Source organism: Rhinolophus ferrumequinum, chromosome 22, assembly GCF_004115265.2.
Source record: "Rhinolophus ferrumequinum isolate MPI-CBG mRhiFer1 chromosome 22, mRhiFer1_v1.p, whole genome shotgun sequence".
Classification (NCBI taxonomy): Eukaryota; Metazoa; Chordata; class Mammalia; order Chiroptera; family Rhinolophidae; genus Rhinolophus; species Rhinolophus ferrumequinum.
In genome coordinates this window covers 17,914,969-17,933,449 of record NC_046305.1, presented here as the reverse complement: position 1 = coordinate 17,933,449, position 18,481 = coordinate 17,914,969, and the positions used below count along the sequence as shown (strand labels likewise).

At 34.9% G+C, this 18,481-nt stretch overlaps 1 protein-coding gene across 2 annotated transcripts in view; it reads left to right on the top strand.

The window, feature by feature from the left end:
* The first annotated feature begins 4,173 nt into the window (after positions 1–4,173).
* KCNK2 (potassium two pore domain channel subfamily K member 2) overlaps positions 4,174–18,481 on the top strand; it is a 172,909-nt gene continuing 158,601 nt past the window's right edge. The window contains exon 1 of one of the 2 annotated variants that reach the window (XM_033094111.1): positions 4,174–4,656. In XM_033094111.1, coding sequence (XP_032950002.1) covers positions 4,623–4,656 — 34 coding nt within the window. In that variant the 5' untranslated portion in view covers positions 4,174–4,622. The remainder of the gene's footprint in view (positions 4,657–18,481) is intronic. The other variant, XM_033094112.1, reaches the window with a different exon arrangement.

The window sequence follows — 18,481 nt, the reverse complement described above, 5'->3', positions numbered from 1 at the left end:
CTCAAGGTGTTTTAAAAATCAGGAAATATCACACAATATTTTAATATCTGGCCATATTAGGTTGTCAGTCTTTCAAGGCAACTGTTGACTGGAGACAAGTAATAAGTGCACCCTTGATACTGGGCCCCTCTTGTTACCTCTTTCTCACCGCTTAATTATATTTGTCATTTCGGTTTCAATCATTCTTGTCTCTTGTAGGGAACGGCATTTGTAACTGTGCTCCTAGTCAAACAATCACCTTCACAAAATTTACTCCAGAGAGATCTCCCAAGTGTTCATCTTTAAAGTGTTAATTGTGCTTACTCACTTTGATTTCACCATGCTTGGTGGTTCAATTTGGCTCTTATTATGTGTTCCTTATTGCTGCCTATGGCCATACTTTCAACTCTGTCTCTGACACAGGTACCATTTGGGAGACTTAATTGTGCTTTCTTGGGATACTTTCCACCTACTCCAACTTGGGTTTTGTCTTTCTTCTTCTGCTTTAGTACTGAAAGTTGACTCTCGTCTCACAGGTTGAGGTACCCTGAGATTGTCGTAGGTCTATCCAAGGGACTGCCTAGGACAGGCTTCTTACCTTCAATGTGCCTGTGGTAGATGGAATGTATGAATGACCCAAATTTTCCATGCTTCTCTGTATCCATATCCTTTGGTAGTGGAAGCCCTCCCACACTGATGCCGGGCTTGCCTGGTATCTTGCTTTGGCCAAAATGACCTTAACAACTTGACCTAAGCATAGGCTTTAAAATGTACTCGAACACTTCCACTTCCTCTCTTGTTTCCGAGCGCCTTGAAAATGTACTCCAGGTGGCTTGAGATCATACCCAGGCTAGCCTGCTGTGGGAATATGAAAGATACGTATAAGTGAGGATACAAAGGTAAGAGCTCAGTTGTCCCAACTAAGCTATCCTACACCAGCCTGCAGGCAGCTGACCCCAAGACATGTCAGAGATCCCTACCAAGATCAGCAGTCACCTCCCCGACATGCAGCTGATGCATTAACGCGCCCAGAATTGTCATTTTGACCTATAAATCGTCACCAATAATAGATTCCTATTGTTTTAAGCCACTGGGTTTTGAAGTAGGTATGTTACATAACAATGTAAGTGAGATTTTGGTTAAATTTATGATCTAGTCTCCTCATCAGAAGCCCATAGGAGAAGTGAACCTATAAGAAGAGTTTGTGTAGTTATACACTTAACAACAAGCCAAGAAAATATTACATTTTGAAGTTGCTCAGAAGCAAAAGAATAGACAATAATTGAAGGGTTGCTTTGGGGTGGGTTGTTTTTATTTGGGAGAATGTAAACATGCTTCATCTAAAAATTGAACATATTCTGGGGACATTCAAACCCAATGTTTGTTTTACAATGGCCTTCCAAGCCTATTTCCACATAGGTAGGGAGATCTTGGGCTGGCATACAGAAAGTATTTCCCAACAAACCATTGCGTTCACTGTTACTTTGAGGTCTCTATGCAGAAATGTGAGTGGAAATAAGTACATTGGGGACCTCAGAAGGTTTGGCAGTGCATTTTAGATGCTTATCTGAGCCACACAAGTTAGGAATCTGGGATGGAAATCTCCTAAGAATAACCATTCTCACGAAATTTCCAATCCCTCTTGTTTTTGGCAGAATTTAAAATTCTGTGGAAATGGCTCATGTCGCAAGACTTCTGTGTGGTGTTGGCCAGCACCAGGAAGAAGACCGGCCCAGGAAAGAAAAACCAAACCAATGTGGCTGCATGTTTTCACGCCTTTCAAAAGATTTGGGTTTGGCTAAAACTAAGAAAAAGCACTTGGGTGTTTATTTTGTGCCAGCTCCTTCAAATACCATTCACCTGACTCATGAATCTTTAAACATTAGGAGGAAACAAACGAATGAATAAAATTTCAATATTCCTGATGTTCAAACATACTTTGAACAAGACTCCTTCTTGCTGGGAGAAAGAGCATGATACAGAATACCACTGGAGAAAGATGTACTCACACAATTTTTGCCTGAGGTTGGAGTGGCAATACGATTTATTAGTCAGTTAATTCATTACGTGCCAGGAATATAGGAAATACAAGACTTAGTTTCTACCTTTAGATAGTTACTTGGTTGAGTAATATGGACAGAACTGGCCAAATTATCTTGCCCTTTCCAAAATTTTTAACTAGAATTTTAAAATCCATTAATGCGTATTCTTTATGTTTCTGAGAATAATTTTGCCATTTCACTCATCTCACTCTTGCATAGGCTGATTCCACTGCTTGGGATATCCTACCACCTATTGTTTGCTGGGAGAATTCCAATTTCTATCCCCAATCCAGCTCAGATATCAACTTTAATCTTGTCAAACCTAATTAACTTTCCTTCATCTTTGCTCCTTCTTTACTTTGTACATATTTATATTATTGCATTCAATGTACACGATTGTGTTTTTAGCACGGTGCCTGGGGCATAGTAGGTGTTCGATAAATGGAAATGGATTGCACAACACACCACTATAAAAACTTGCTTTTCTGAAACACAGGAGCACTCAATCAACATTAGTCTCCCCCTTATCTCTCAACCCCATTCTAATGAACCATTTGTCATTTCCAACATGACTTTCCCCTCAGCAGCTTCCACACACCTCCATTTCCCTGGTCGCCCCGTCAGCCTTTTCAAATGCAAATATAAAAGGTCAGCAAACACTCATGGGTTCATTCTTTTTTATCAACTGCTCTAATTCTACGGTGCTGATTTTAAGGGATCTTAGCTTCTGGACTCTGGCATCATTTATAGCACTGAATTACTTGACATCAAATAATATGGTAATATTCGGATTGGAAATACAGAAACTCTTTCCCAAGAAGTTAAAACAGGATAGGGATAATCTGGTTTAATTTATCTTTTAAGTTGTCAGTGGCTGGGTACTTCATCAGGTGACAGCATGAGATGGTACTAGTGAAGCAAAGGTCAGGGACTCACATCTCTGTCTGGTCCAATTCGTTGTTTTGTTTTTTGTTGTTTTTTTTCCATGTTCCCCTTCCATTTCCCTCGATCTCAGCCAAGTCTCCTACGAAGTAGTGTAATTGTGCAAAGGGATGTCCAGAGAATAGAGCACAGGGAGGGTTCAATGAAAACCCACTTTCATTCCTTGGAAGACAACTGACAGTTTATGTGCTATCGCTGTGTAGGTGTACCTGTGGGTTTCTGCCTGGGAGGATCATTTTAGTATATGCACGAATATAAATGTCTGTCTATCTAGTGTCTCTCGCTCTCTCTCATATGATTTGAAAAGCATGCATTGTTTTAGTCAGAGGGAAGGATTATGTTACTTGAATACTGGTATTTAATGTACATTATCACATTTACTATCATATCAAAACCAGATGCTTAAAATTTGGGCTAGAAATTCTATAACACGGATTATATTACCTCAGGGTCACCCTACCACCTAATGCTCACTGCTCAGCTGTATTTTGTTATGGCTTTAATAGAGCAATAATGTGTTTCCATAAGTCTTAGTCTGGTATTAGATGACATGTGGGTTAATTTTGGTGAGTTGAGCAGACCGGTTGGGGGTTATACAAACCAGAGCAATTTGCTTTCCCAACAATAAGAAAATATGCAAAGAATTGTTGCTAATAGTCAGGGCCCCTCTCCCTGACTATTCTTACCTCCCTCTCTTCTCTCTCTCACTCTCTTTCATCTTTGTCTCTGTTATTTAAAATTTGTTGTCATTTTCCCATCTCTAAATAACCCTCAAACTTCATCCAGAAACAGAAGCTATTTCTAATTGCTAACTCTCTTATCTCAGCAAAACCTAGTTGAAACCTGCCTCTGTTTGCCTTTCTTACACTGCTTCTGTACTTACAAAATTAAAACAAGCAAGCTCAGAAAACTGATAGCGTTCTCGATTTAAGAAGTTATAATCAATGCAATTTAGATAAGCTTAAAAAAAATAATAAAAGCCTATGTGGAACGAAGCCAGCGATTCATCTGTTTGCAATGAATAGGTTCCAGCAATGGTACTACAGGCACGGAAAGCCTGTTCGCCACTGCACTTAGCAAGCACATGAGCTTAAAAATAAACTTTGACAATGTAGATCTCTTTGTCCTTTCAGGAATGGAAAACATTATGTACTTCAAAGCCCGGATACTAAGCCCGATTTTAAAATATAGTTGGGATATTGTTACTGTGGCAATTGGGGGGAATTTTCAGGGCTGCACAGAGTACATGGATGCTTCATGTGTAATCGTACTTGACCCACAAGCTAGTGAGAATAAACGACGCTGGCAATTTTGATCTACTCACTCATAGGGAAGAAACTTCTGTCTTTTAAGTTCTCTGGAACAACTGGGATTATAGTTCCTCATTTCAGTCAGGGGATTTCTTCCTGAACCAAACTGCAAAAACAGAGTATTTGGGTAGCATATTTCACTAGCACACAGCCACGTTTGTTCGTTTTTGAGTGTTTTGGGACAGGAAATCGATCTACAGGGTAACATTCACACTAAAAAGGAAACAGTATGGGACGATGGCTTGTTAGTACAAGTGACTCTGTTTTGGAAATTACAGACAAGAAGCCTTGGAGGAAGAACGGCATTAAAGATCAAAAGCATGGTGACTCCTGATGACAACATCCCCAAATGATGAACCCACGAGCAAAAAGGAACTTCTACTGTAAGTATCTGAGCCATAATGAAGTGTCTGATTTGTTCCAAATTTACAGAGTATGCAGAGTAGATTTCCAAGCAAGTACTTGATATAGGGAGTCTTCATTATAGATAAGTCTGTAATTAAACTCATTGGGGAAGGTTCCAAGAGAGGGTTAGTTACTGGAATTTTTTCCATGACCTTGCAACCCTGAAATAAATTGCATGTAAATGTGGGCATACATTATACAACAGGCATGTTATATCAGGTTTTAATAGTGGGATGTGTTACTTCTGGCAATGGAAAATTGATCTACATAAGTATCTATAAATTCCATTACATTTGGATTTTGGTCATTTAAAGTATGTTTACTTTGGTTTTGTGTTATTGTTAATTCTGTAATCATTTTTTTCATATATGTAATGCTGTAATCATTTTTTTTCATTACTCATAAATTTGTAATTTACTTAGAATATTAGCTATTTCCTCAGTGAACCTTGTTTGTATAGTAAGGAAGAGATGGCTTAGAATCTTAGAAATGGGGAAGAAAAGGTATGATAGTTTAAACTCAAACTTGGGAACTGAGACCTTTTTTATTTTTTCATTTCCATATTTATTTGGTAAATAGCTTTGTTTGAAAATTGTTCGGATATCTCTATATAAGATTTCTCGGACCATGGAATATTGTTGTGGTCTTGGAATGTGAATCAAGCTTGTTAACAGCATAACCCTATGTGAATATTAAGTTTAGCGAAGTCCATCTGTAATGCCTGGCATGGAATACACACTTAATAGATAGTTTTTGAGTGTTGAATACATGCTGGTGTTGGGTAATAGGACAAATATCCTGACTGTACAGTAATCATTTCACATCAGGGTTTTACTTTGTGAACTCACCCATGAATATGATTGAATTCTGTTTAAGAAAGAACTGCATAATAACGGGGTTACATTGTATTGCTGTTTTCAATAAGAAATTAAAAAGAAATCAAATTCTAATTAGTCTCTATTCGTGGTTGTTTTTCTTTTGAACTACAAAAGAGTTTATTCAACTTATTGCTTATTGAAGAGATATCATAAAGTCTTTGGAGCAATTCAGCATATAAAATATTGGCTTATTTCCAATTAGCATGTAATTTCCAGGGGCTAGTTTGTGGCATTGGATTTGGGATTAGCAATTTTGGAGCCCCCTCTGCTGAGGGTTGATGGGTAAGCTGAGACACTGGCCAAGCTCTCAACTGGGGGAGCTCATTGTTTTAGGTGAAAATAAACTAAGAAGCAAGTGTATGAAGAGACTTTGGCATCAAACCAAGTATTTCTGGAGTCACAGGAGAGAAGCAGAAAATATGGAGAAAGACGTTAAGCGGGAGAGAGCTGGAGAGGTAAAGTAAATTCATTAGAGATGCCATCTCCATCTCCTACAGCCTGAGATAACACTGTTCTAATACTCTAATTTCTTCTTTTTTTTTTTTAGATCACTTGCTATAGATACTTGTTAAACTGAACACATGTACTTCTGATACTGCAAGTAGAAAACAAGAATGCTGTACACGTGTTTTATTGAATCTTATTAGAAGGCTGGTGGGATCTTTTGGGTAGGAACTGACAGAAGCTGCAACAATTATCAAGAAAAAATACTTTGGATAATTGTATGTAACATTTGGATATGTTTAAATGATCTCATTAAGAGTTCAGTTCAGTCTCTTATTTAGTGGTGTATTTTATAGGGGATTTATTTAGGTAGATCTAATTATAATAAGGTATTCTACAGGAATCACTTGCATGTTCTTTTCAGAATTAGAAGGCAGGGTGATATTGTCTGCATGAACAGTTTTTCAGGCTAAAATCATCTGGATTTACTATGTAGAATTCTGGGACCTCCATCAACAAATGATGCAACATTAGAGAAGTCCTAAGGCTTTCTCTTAAGAAAAGAAAAGACATTTGATTATAATGTGAAAGCCAAGTAAGTAACAGATGATATGTAGCATGATTAAGATTTTGAGGGTTATCTTCAAAAGGAAAATGTAGGCTTAGATGCTCCCACCCCAACAGGATCAGGATGCAGTTACTGATGACAAATGATAACATCAATTTTTATGACACATTATAAATTTGTTTTAGTTAGTTGTTTGGCATCAGAAATCTGTCAGAACTGTCCAAAGATTTGCTGTAACAAGAGGAATGAGCTTCCTACCACTAGTAAATGAGAAGGTTCATCATGGAGGGAAAAGCAAGTATTTTGAGTAAGATAAATGTGTGTTGGAACTCTAGATCTCCCACTGATAAACTGTGTGACCTTGAGCAAATTACTTAAACTCTAAATGTCTGGTTCCCCATATGTAATATAAAACAGGGTTAATAATTCTTCCCTCTTAGAATTATTGTAAAGATAAAACGAGACTTACAGTAAGTGTGCAACAAGATAACTGAACTGCATTACCTCCTAACTTTGTGGTTCTAGTAATTCTAGCTGTTTAAAATAACCTCAATTCCTCGATTATGTTAAATGCTATCCAAAGATACAACTCAGTAGATATATCTATTCTTCACCTAGTGGGATCCTAATGTAGGAAAATTGTAAAGCAAAGCTACTACAAGAGCAGTAAAAGAATGAGGAAGGCAATCAAAATGTGTGAATTGGAACTAATGAAGTTTTTTTTTTTTTTTAAGATGTTTTAGATGTGTTAGGTGATGATGTCAATTTGATTCTACAGTCCTTAATGATTAAGACAGTGGAAACACTGGATTGGCTATCACTAATTAATTTCCCCTTTCATCCTGTGTTTAATCATCTTAGGAAACCCACTGTAATCAGCCAAGTCATTCACAGCAGAAATGGCTTTTGGAGAATTTAAGGACTGAAATGTTCATCTTCAAAATATTTCCTATGACATCTTTCTATGGTGCCTGCAAAAGCCAGTTTTATGTGGGTGGTGTATTTTGATGATTTAATTTATTGTGTCCATTTGTTACAAGTACAAAGCACTTCGCAGAACCATCATTCTTATACTACTGCTTCAACTGGCTAAAGCATTGTTTACACATCACAGATAGGAAATAATCTAGCTGCTGGATTTACTGTATGGAAAGTTACTATGTATTTGGGAGAGTATCAGCAGTGGCTATTAAAGAAAATATTATCTTGCGTGTATATATTGCCATTTTCTTTTCAAAACATTTCATATACATTATTTAATTTTTGCTCCTGCTTTAAGTAGAGAGGAATGATACACTTACTTCATTTGCTGCATCATATGAATAACAAACCCAGAGATTAAGCAGAATTTTCTAAGGGGTAAGTTGAATATGAAGTAATGAGACTTTGTGTATAATTTATCTAATGGTTTTATGACCATTTCTGATTTTTATCCAGAAAAACGATTCATCTGCTTCCCTCATGCTTTAATAGGAGACTTAAACTCTTACTTTGTATTTATTGTGCCATCCATAGACGCCCAACCAATCAGGCACAAAAAAAGACATAGTGCAATTAGGTTCAACCTCAGTCAGATGTGCAGAAAAACCCGACTATCTGGAATTCTCTGTCTTCTCTACTGTCAGTATTTCTCAGACACTTCAAGAAAGTAAAGGTGTTCATAGTTACTTATTTAAATTTTTGTTCTACAAAGGAGTCAAGGCCACAGTTGCCTGCTTGGCAACCTGCCTTGGCTGAAATGACATGGAACTGAACAATTGTACTTTATATTATTTTATTTATGTATTTTATGTCGGGGGTGCCAAAAAAATGTATATAAGTGGACACTTTGGTCAATGTTGCTCAAGCAGTAGTTCGCCGTAATCAAAAGCATCTGGACGCTGATGGGAACCACTTTGAGCACCTCTTGTAATTGCAGAAGTCAAACAGGACTTGTATTCATCTTTTGTTATCAGTTATATTGAGTATTACAATTTGAATACAGTTTTCCTTTCTTAAATTGTGTATACATTTTTTTGGCACCTTCTGTATATATACATGATATATTATGCATTTACACTATGTTATGCTATATTGTATTATATGTAATATAATATAATAACATTATATTATATTAAATATTATATTATACTACCTTATATGATATCAGTATGACAAATTAACAAAGTGACAACATCAGATAAAACCCTGCTCCATAGCTTTTTAAAGGCTGGTAAACTAGGTCTTATCAGCATACATTTTGAGACTCGGGACATGTTTATATCTGTTGACTTCATTCTAGTAATCAGAAGTATCTCTTGGTATGACTGAAGATTTTAGCCATTGGGAACCACAATTTACAGGTGTCAGAGGAAAACAGGAAACTATATAGCAACAGCGTCCAAATAGCTCACACAAGTTATACACTAGCTGATTCCGAAATAAAATATGTTGATTTTTTTCATATCAGTAGCTTTATCTGTGCAATATATTTCTAGTTTAGTTCCTAATTCTCTTTTCATTTAAAAGATTAAGATTGCCACGTGTTCTGTACAATACTCTTGGTTGGTGGCATTTCATAAAAATGTAGGCTTAAAAATATCGTAGAATAGAGAGCTTAGATGCATTTTGATTTGAATACATTAATATTTAGAGCATTGCTCAGGCTGTATTAGCCTTGTTATTCCTTCCTCTTGTGAGAGAAACAGCCTCTAAGGTTAGACTAAGTGCAGCCAAGCTAACAGAGGTGTGATTACAGGTCATTAAATGGTAGGATGCCAAAGTGTTTTGTTTCCATTATACTGTTTTTGTTCTTTGGAAACCGGAAGTAAGAGTCAAGGTGAACTGAACAGTCACATGGAAAAGCACCCAGTAACTATTCACATCTTGAGATTTTAGAGTTCTGAGTAATGTGATCCTCAAAAAGTATTTTTTCTTTCATGTTTTTAAGATTTCTTTTATTTTTGAAAAAGCTATACAATTCCCACTCCTTCAGGGTGAGATAGTCTGCTCACAGAACACAGATTTTTGTTTTGTGTATATATTTTAAATTATATACACATATTATTTATATATATATATATAATATATATATATATAAAATATATATATATATAATATATATATATATATATATATATAACTTCATATATACAGAAGGTGCCAAAAAATGTATACACATTTTAGAAAGGAAATAACTATTATAATTGTAATACTCAATATATACTAATAACAAAAGATGAATACAAGTCACATTTGGCTTCTGCATTTACAAGAGGTGCTCAAAGTGGTTGCCATCAGCATCCACACACTTCTGATTATGGCGAACTATTGCTTGAGCAACGTTGATCAAAGTGTCCACTTGCATACATTTTTTTGGCACCCCTGGTATATATATGAAGTAAAATTCACTAATTTTTGTGCGCTTAGTTCTGTGAGTTTTGACAATGTGTAGAATCCTGCAACCATCACTGCAATCAACATACAGAGCAGCTCCTTCAGCCCCCAAATAATCACTCGTGCTTCCCCTTTGTAGTCAAAACCTCTCCCATTCCTAAGCCCTGGGACCTCTTATCTCTTTTCTGTCTCTATAGTTTTGTCTTTTCCAAAATATCGTATAAGTAAAATCATACAGCTTGCAACATTTTAAATCTGTTTCTTTCACGTAGCAGAACGCATTTGTGATCCATCCATGTCTATCAGTAATTTGTTTCTCTTTTGTTGCTGGGCAGTATTTTATTGTACCAGAGTTTGTTGATTTAGTCACCAAAGAAGAACAGTCAGGCTGTTCTTCCAGTTTGGGGTAGTTATGAACAATGCTACTCTAAGCATAATATACTCTAACACAGATTTTTTGTGTGGATGTAAGTTTTCATTTTTCCAGGGTAAATGGATACCTACCAGTGGGATTGCAGATCATATGATAAATATGCATTTAACTTTATAAGAAGCTGCCATACTATTTTCCAGTGTGATTTTACCATTTTGCATTCCTGCCAGCAATGTATGAGAGCTCTAGTTACTCTGCCTCCTTGTCAGCACTTGGTATTGTCAATTTTTAAAAAAAATTTCTTAGCCATTCTAATAAGTGTGTAATGACATCTCATTGTGATTTTAAATGGTGAGTATCTTTTCATCTGTGAATCTGCAATCTGAATATATTGTTTGGTGAAATATCTGTTCAAATCATTGTCCATTTTTTAAAAAACTGGATATTTGTTTTCTAATTGGTTTTGAAAGTTCTCCCTAAATTATGGGTATGAGGTCTTGGTTGGATTTGTGATTTGAAGGTATTGTACTGTGATTTGCTTTTCATTTTCTTAACTATCTTTTATAGAGAAACTTGTTTTAGTTATGAGGTACAATTGATCTATTTTTTTTCTCATATGGATCAAGTTCTTAGTGTTGTATCTAAAAATTATTTTCTTAGCACAAACTCATGAGCATTTTCTCTGGTGTTTCTTTGTTTCAGAATATTTATAATTTTATGTTTTACATTTAGGTCCATGATTTACTTTGAAATGTTTTTCACAAAGTATGAGGTGTGTGTTGAAGTATATATTTTTTGCATATGAATGCCCAATTATTTCAGCACCATTTGTAGAAAAGACTGTCTTTTATCCATAGAATTGCCTTTGTACTTGTATTAAAAATCTGTTGACTATATGTTTAAGGTTTTTTTCTGAATTTTCTATTTTATCTCATTAATTTAGGTGTGTATACTTTCACAAATGCCATATTGTCTTGGTTAGTATAGCTCTACAGTAAGTCATGATATCAGGCAGTGTGAATCTTCTAAATTAGTTCTTTCTCAAAGTTGTTTTTTACATTCTCCACCTTTTCATATAAATTTTTGAATCAACTTGACAGTATCTATAAAAAAGTCCTGCTGGGATTTTTATTGGCATGTGTTAAATCTATAGAGCAATTTGAGGAGAGGTGACATCTTAATGATACTTGAGCCATTCAATTCACTTATTTAACTGTTCTTTGATGTTTTTCAACATCAAAGTAGTTTTCATCATACAGACTGCACAATTTTTGTTAGATTCATACCTAGGTATTTCATTTTTTTGGAGCCATTGTCAATGATACGTTTAAAAAATTTCTGTCTCCAATTTTCATTGTTAATTTATAGATATATATGAGATTACTTCATATGTTGTCGTGTATCTGGCAAATGTTTTTGTAAATTATTTAGGTTTTCTATGTAGATCATGTAGTCTATAAATAGATACAGTTTTATGTCTTTCTTTTTAACATATGCACCTTTTATTTTTACTTTTACTTGCCTTATTGCCTTATTGTACTTGTTAGGGCTTTTAGTACTATGTTGAATACTAGTGTTGAGAGCAATTTGTTTGATGTTCCTGATTTTAGGAACAAGATTTAAATTTCAACATTAAATATTATGTTAGCTATAGAGATTTTTTTTGTAGATATACTTTATCAGGTTAAGGAAATTTCCATCGATGGGTGAATTTTAATGTTTTCAAGTTCTTTTACTGCATCTATTGATATAATAATGTGGTTCTTCTCCTATTGTATATTAATAAAGAGGATCATAGTTATTGAATTCTGAATGTTGAACCAGCCTTGTATTTCAAAGATTAATTCCACTTGACTGTGAGGTATTCTTTTTTTTTCTTTTTCAGATATGTACATGAGAGGTTTTGGCTGTAGTTTCCTTTCCTTGTACTGCCTTTCTATTGCTTTGGTGTCAGAATAATGCTGGCCTCATAAAATGTCAAAAATTCTCCTTTCTGACTCTCAGAATGTACAGATGTTAACAACGTGTTATTTTAACAGAGAGAAATTAGTGAGGCAGCTTTGCCATAATGTTGTTTCATCTAGAGGGTGGTAATGTCGAGAATGTATAGTAAATAAAAGCACGTGGAACACATAATTCATAAAATTCAGTGAGTTAGTCTCAGAAAATTATTTAATGTGATAATCTATATATGATGTAAGTTACAAAATCCTATCTAGCCAGGATCACCTTTCATTCCCATCTTTCTGTCATGAGGTTATGTTTGTACAAGGAATCCATCTGGGGATTTTCTCATAAACTGATGAGAGTATGTTTAGTGTTTCCACGTCCACCCTGAACAGAATAATAGGTATGTTTCACACACAGACGAATTTTCCAGAGTTGGTGGAAACCCAGATTTGTCTCCCTGTGCTCTTAATGGCATACTATTGTAGGTTGTTTGGATAATATTGTGATGCCAAATATAAGAGTATCAGTTAAAGAAGAGAGTTCTAAACTCTGAAATGAGAGCAAGTTAGACTAGTATGGTAGATGTCAATCCTTTTACTTCAGGCACAATGTGAGAAGTCAGTATTGCATAAGATAGTGATTATGAAAGTGAATTCTGTAGTTAGATTATCTGGTTTGAACTTGACAGCTGGATGACCTTGGGTAAGGTAGTAAACCTCTCACTGGTCATTTTAAACAGAACTAGTTTAAAGTTCCTTTCCAATTTCTCTCTTATCTCTGGCTTCCCAGGTGTGAAGTCTCTGTTTTGTTGGGGTCTAAATCTCTGTATATTGGACTCGCTAATGTTACATTCTCAAATTATTCACTTTGCCAGGATTAATTTCCTGCAGAAGTCTTTTGCGTGAACTGAGCTGTGGATGCCTCTCTAAGGAGTGATTTTTGGTGCCTTCAGATCATATCTTACAGAAGTCACTGGTCTTGAACCACTTTCTCTATCAGCTTTTCAGCTTGAGATTTCTGAGCCATATAAAATTCAGGCTTATACACAAACCATACAGTTTCTGGTCTCTGTGGCAGGTAATTCTGCATCCATTCATGAGCAGGTGTGGGTGGTTTATTTCTGGATGAGACCATGGTTAGTAGATGGGAATTTTCTCCTCTCTCTTAAAAATTCCATTGATGGGTTTGTGCTCACAGCATCATTTTGCCCTTGGATCTTTGATTCTTTTTCACCATCATGGGTTCTCTTTTAATTTATAGCACTTGGAGAATTTTACCTTTGTTGGTTTGGAGGTGAATAAAATGAAACAAAGATATTTAATGCTCTTTGGGATTAACAGAAATTAGGTGATATCCAAGGGGCAAGGGTGGGAAAGATAAAGAAGCAAAGAGAAATAAGAACTTTGAGCTGAAGCCAGAATACTGAGCAAATGTAAAAGTAAGGACTGCCCTGGAGGCAAGTGCTAATCCCAGTGCGGGGATCATCAGACTGGTCTCTATCTCAATGGGAAACTTTTCCATTAATTGGAAGCTTTGGAAGGGAGTTAAAGTGGTTTCAAATCAGTAGTCTCCCTGACTTCTCTGGAGAAAAGCATTCTCAGTTAGGTCCCAGATCAAGTGTAACCAAATGTGAGTGTATAATCAAAATGTAGCAAATACCCAAGGAAATAAGCCACAAGACTGAGAGTCAATAGAAACAATAAACAACAAATTAAACATTAAAGAATTTAAGGCATTGGAATTATATAATGCAGGGTATAAAATTCTGCATGAAATACTTAAAAATATAAAATAAAATAAAATCAGTGAAGATTAAAAGTCTATAAAAATGAACAGGTAAATTTGAGAAAGAACCAAAACATACTTTAGCAATGAAAAATATAATAATTAAGACATAAAAGTCAATTAGCAGGCTAAACGCTGCAGAGAGGATTAATGAGTTTGAAGATAAGCCTAGAGAAACTATTCAGAGCATAGTTTATAGGCAGACAAAGATATGAAAAATATGAAATAGTTAGATATGGAGGACATAATAAAAACACATAACAAGTGTCCAATTGGAGTTTCATTTTGAGAGAATGAAGGAAAGGCACTATCCAAATAAATAACAGCTGAGAATTTTTCAGAATAATGAATGTCATGCAACCACAATTTATAACACATCAAGCAGGTTAATAAAAGGAAACCACACCTACGAATATTATAGTAAAACTGTAAAATATCAAAGGCAAATAGAATATCTTAAAAGCAGCCAGAGGAAAAAGACAGATTACCTACAAAGGAATGATAATTAGATTGATGGATAATTTCTATGTAAATAAACTTGAGAACTTCAGTGAAATGGATATCACATTTCTAAAACTACACAAAGCACAAAATCTAAATATTAAAACTGCCGTCAAAGAATAGAAACTGTTCAACTTTCGTTCTGTAGCTAGATGCCACCAAAACCTTAAGATAAACTATTCCAATAAAATTTAAAATCTTCCACTTAATAATCCAGTGAAATGAGATTGCATGGATACCATAGCCAACCACACAAATTAAAAGCAAAAGCAAAAATCCTACAGGAAAATCTTACTTTCAAATACAGACTTAAGAATCCTAAATAAACCAACAAAGAGAATATAGCAAAGAAGGAGAGTAAGTAGATTATTCCAAGCGTGCAAGGATTGTTCAGTATTAGGCAAGCTATTTCATATCATTTCCCATATCGACATATCAAAAGAAAAATAATATATAGTTTTATCAATAAGTTGAAAAGGCATTTGATAACAATTACATCCATTGGTAATTTATGAAACATAAACTTTAATTAAGAGATGAATACTTCCTGAGTATTTAAAAATGCATCTTGAAACAAATGCCAACATCACACCTACTGGGAAGCACCAGAAGCATTATTATGAATTTAAGAACAAGACAAAGGTGCCACAGTCATCACTATAATTTGGCATTGATCTGCATGTACTAGTGTATTCAGTATTGGTCTGGTTGTACTAGACAATGTAACTAGCCAAAGAAAGAAAGTAAAGACATCAAAATAGGAAGCAAGAAGTAAAAAAAAATTATTCTTATTTGAGTATGATAGTACTAGGTACAGAGAAACTTTCAGAGAATAAATAACACATTAAAAACCCCATCAAAGTAACTGGATACAAAATTAATATACAATAATTGGTGGCCTTCAAATTATATTATGTAATCCTAATTATAAGATATAATGGAAGAAAAATCCCCCTTTTTAATAGAAACAAAAGGGATAAAAATCTTTAGAAAAAAATGTGTAATAAAATAGGTATGTGTAACATCCACATAATGAAATGTGTACAAAATAACCAAGGGACATAAAAGAACAATTGAATAAATGGAAAAGCAAATCATTTCTTGAATGAATATCAGGTCTTTCTAAGTCAATTTATAAACTCAACACTCTCAATAAAAATTGTAACAAGATTTTTAAAACTGGAAATACTGATTTTAAAGTTCTTAAAGGACAGCAAATAAGCACAAAAAATAACCAGCGTAATTTTTATCTTAATATGAAAAACAGACATAGTAAAAATATTAGAAAGCTATAATAATTAAAACAAAAAAGGACAAATGTTTGAATAGACAGATAAGTAGTACAAACTATAAGGTTCAGAAATAGATCTAAATATATGTGAGAATCTAGTATATGCTAAAAGTGTCGTTCAAATCAGTAAGAAGGAAAGGAGAATTAAATAAATGTATTGTGTTGACTGAGCAGCCACTTCAAAACAAAGAAAGGAAGTATATTTCTTACACCGTTCTTTCCACCACATCAATTAAATTGTTAATTACTAAAAATTTAAAACAAAAAAATAAAACCCATGTTGGGAAGTTTTTCTAAGCAGGAATTAAAAGCTACATACCAAAACAAAGAATTGATAAATTTGATTACCTGAAAAAGAAAATCAACAAGATAATGAACACCATAAAATGTCAAAAGATATTTTCAAATTATATCATGGACAAAGAGATTTTACATATATGTATATGTGTATATATACGAAGCCTGACAATTAAGTTTGTGAACCTGTTGCAACAAAATTGCTAACCTTTTTTTTTTGTATCAGAGGGATTATTCATTATGAATTTGTACCAACTGGACAAACAGTTCACCAAGTTTACTATTGGAAGTGCTAGAAAGGCTGCGTGAAAAAGTTAGACGACCTGAACTTTTCACCAACAATTCATGGCTCTCGCATCACGACAATGCACCAGCTCACACGGCACTGTCTGTGAGGGAGGTTTTAGCCAGTAAACAAATAACTGTATTGGAACACCCTCCCTACTCACTTGAGCTGGCTCCCAATGACTTCTTTCTTTACCCGAAGATAAAGGAAATATTGAAAGGAGGACATTTTTATGACATTCAGGACATCAAGGGTAATATGATAGCAGCTCTGATGACCATTCCAGAAAAAGAGTTCCAAAATTGCTTTGAAGCGTGAACTAGGCTCTGGTATCGGTGTATAGCTTCCCAAGAGGATTACTTCAAAGGTGACTGTAGTGATATTCAGCAATGAGGTATGTAGCAGTTTTTCTATGATGAGTTCGCTAACTTAATTGTCCGACCTCATGTATGTATCTTGAAAGCCTACAAAAAACCAACATAAACGTGCCTAACAACCAAGTAGAAAAAAAGTCAAACACACACACACACACACACACACACACACACACTGTCCTTTTGATTGGTACTTAAGAGAGTAATTTCAGGTGGAGTGTTGGCAGCAGTAGGCTGGTTGAGGTGTTGAGAAAAGTGGAGTGGTTGTAAGGAAATTGAGGTGGTGAAGGAAAGGAAAATGAAAGAATAAGAGTTATGTTAATGTTTAAGATGTTTGATGGGAGAGAAGAAACAGAGAGAGAGAGAGAGAGAGAGAGAGAGAGAGAGAGAGAGAGGCCACTGCAAGAGAAATGGAGCTGGCTAGGTCTGGTAAGCACTTATGGAAAGCCATTCTCTTTGAACATGAAGAAAGCAATCCAAGAAAGACCTATTGCTCTCTGGAGAGACTTTTTAATCTTCTATGTCCTAAATATCTGATGAAATGAGTCCATTTATCCTTATTCCACTATTCTCATTAACTGAATGTAGCATAGTTTTCTCTGATAGAAACTAGACACCATATAATTTTTATATTTATAATAAAAAATTAGGAGGTCCCTTTATGTCTAGTAGAATGCCATCATGCTGCTTTGACAGTCTTCTGAACAAATAAAATTTCTTACTTTTATAGTTTGTTTTTCCGAAGAAAAGTATAGACCTTCCAAAAAAAAGAAAAAGTGTTGCAATTAGCGACTTTGTGTTTCTTACTTAGCTCATACGAGGAAAGAGAGAGAGAGAGAGAGAGAGAGAGAGAGAGAGAGAGAGAGAGAGAGAGAGAGAGAGAGAAAACAAAACTATTTCTATGGAAAACAGAGCTATTTCTCCTCTTGAGCAATACCCACGAGCAGGGCTAATCCTCAGCTGAGATGCCCAGTATGACAGTGTCAGTTGCTAATGGTTAGTGCCCGTTAGTTGCTGCCTCTGTTTTGATTGGGCAGTGCTAATGCACCAATGTTTGTTAAGTATAAAAAACTCACTCCATTCATGAATATTAAAATGATGTTTTTAATTGTCATTTGGAGCACATTTCAATTAATTCACCTTCCTTATGTTTGGAATTAGAGGTTGAGGATAGGCGACATTCAGACATATCACGTTATTATCCTCTGTGGGGGCAGGAAAGGAAGATTGTTCAAGAGATTTATTTTAGAGGTGTTATAGGTCGTCTTTTCTTGCACTCTCTTTTTTTCAGTACGCTGGTTATTCTCAATGGAGAACACTGCAACTCATTCGTCTTTTATGCTTTGGTTCCTTTCTTTGACACAATATCATTGTTTTTTTTAAAGGAGACTACAATTTCTTACGATCTTCTAATTAGAAAAAAAAAAAAAAGCCAGGAGGATTTTGTTCAATATGTTATCACAAATCTATTCTTCATAGTTTATAGTATGAAGGACTATACTGTCTTTTTCTCCCTTGTTGAATAAGTGTGCATTTTCTATCATTTCTGCTAATCCTTCGATAGTTCATTGGGCATCCTTCACAAAGAAGTGTGGTATTTTAGATATTTTCAACGAGGACATTCTTTATGGATAGTTTTATGCTGTGAACACCATTAATAATGTTTGGGGCCAAATATACT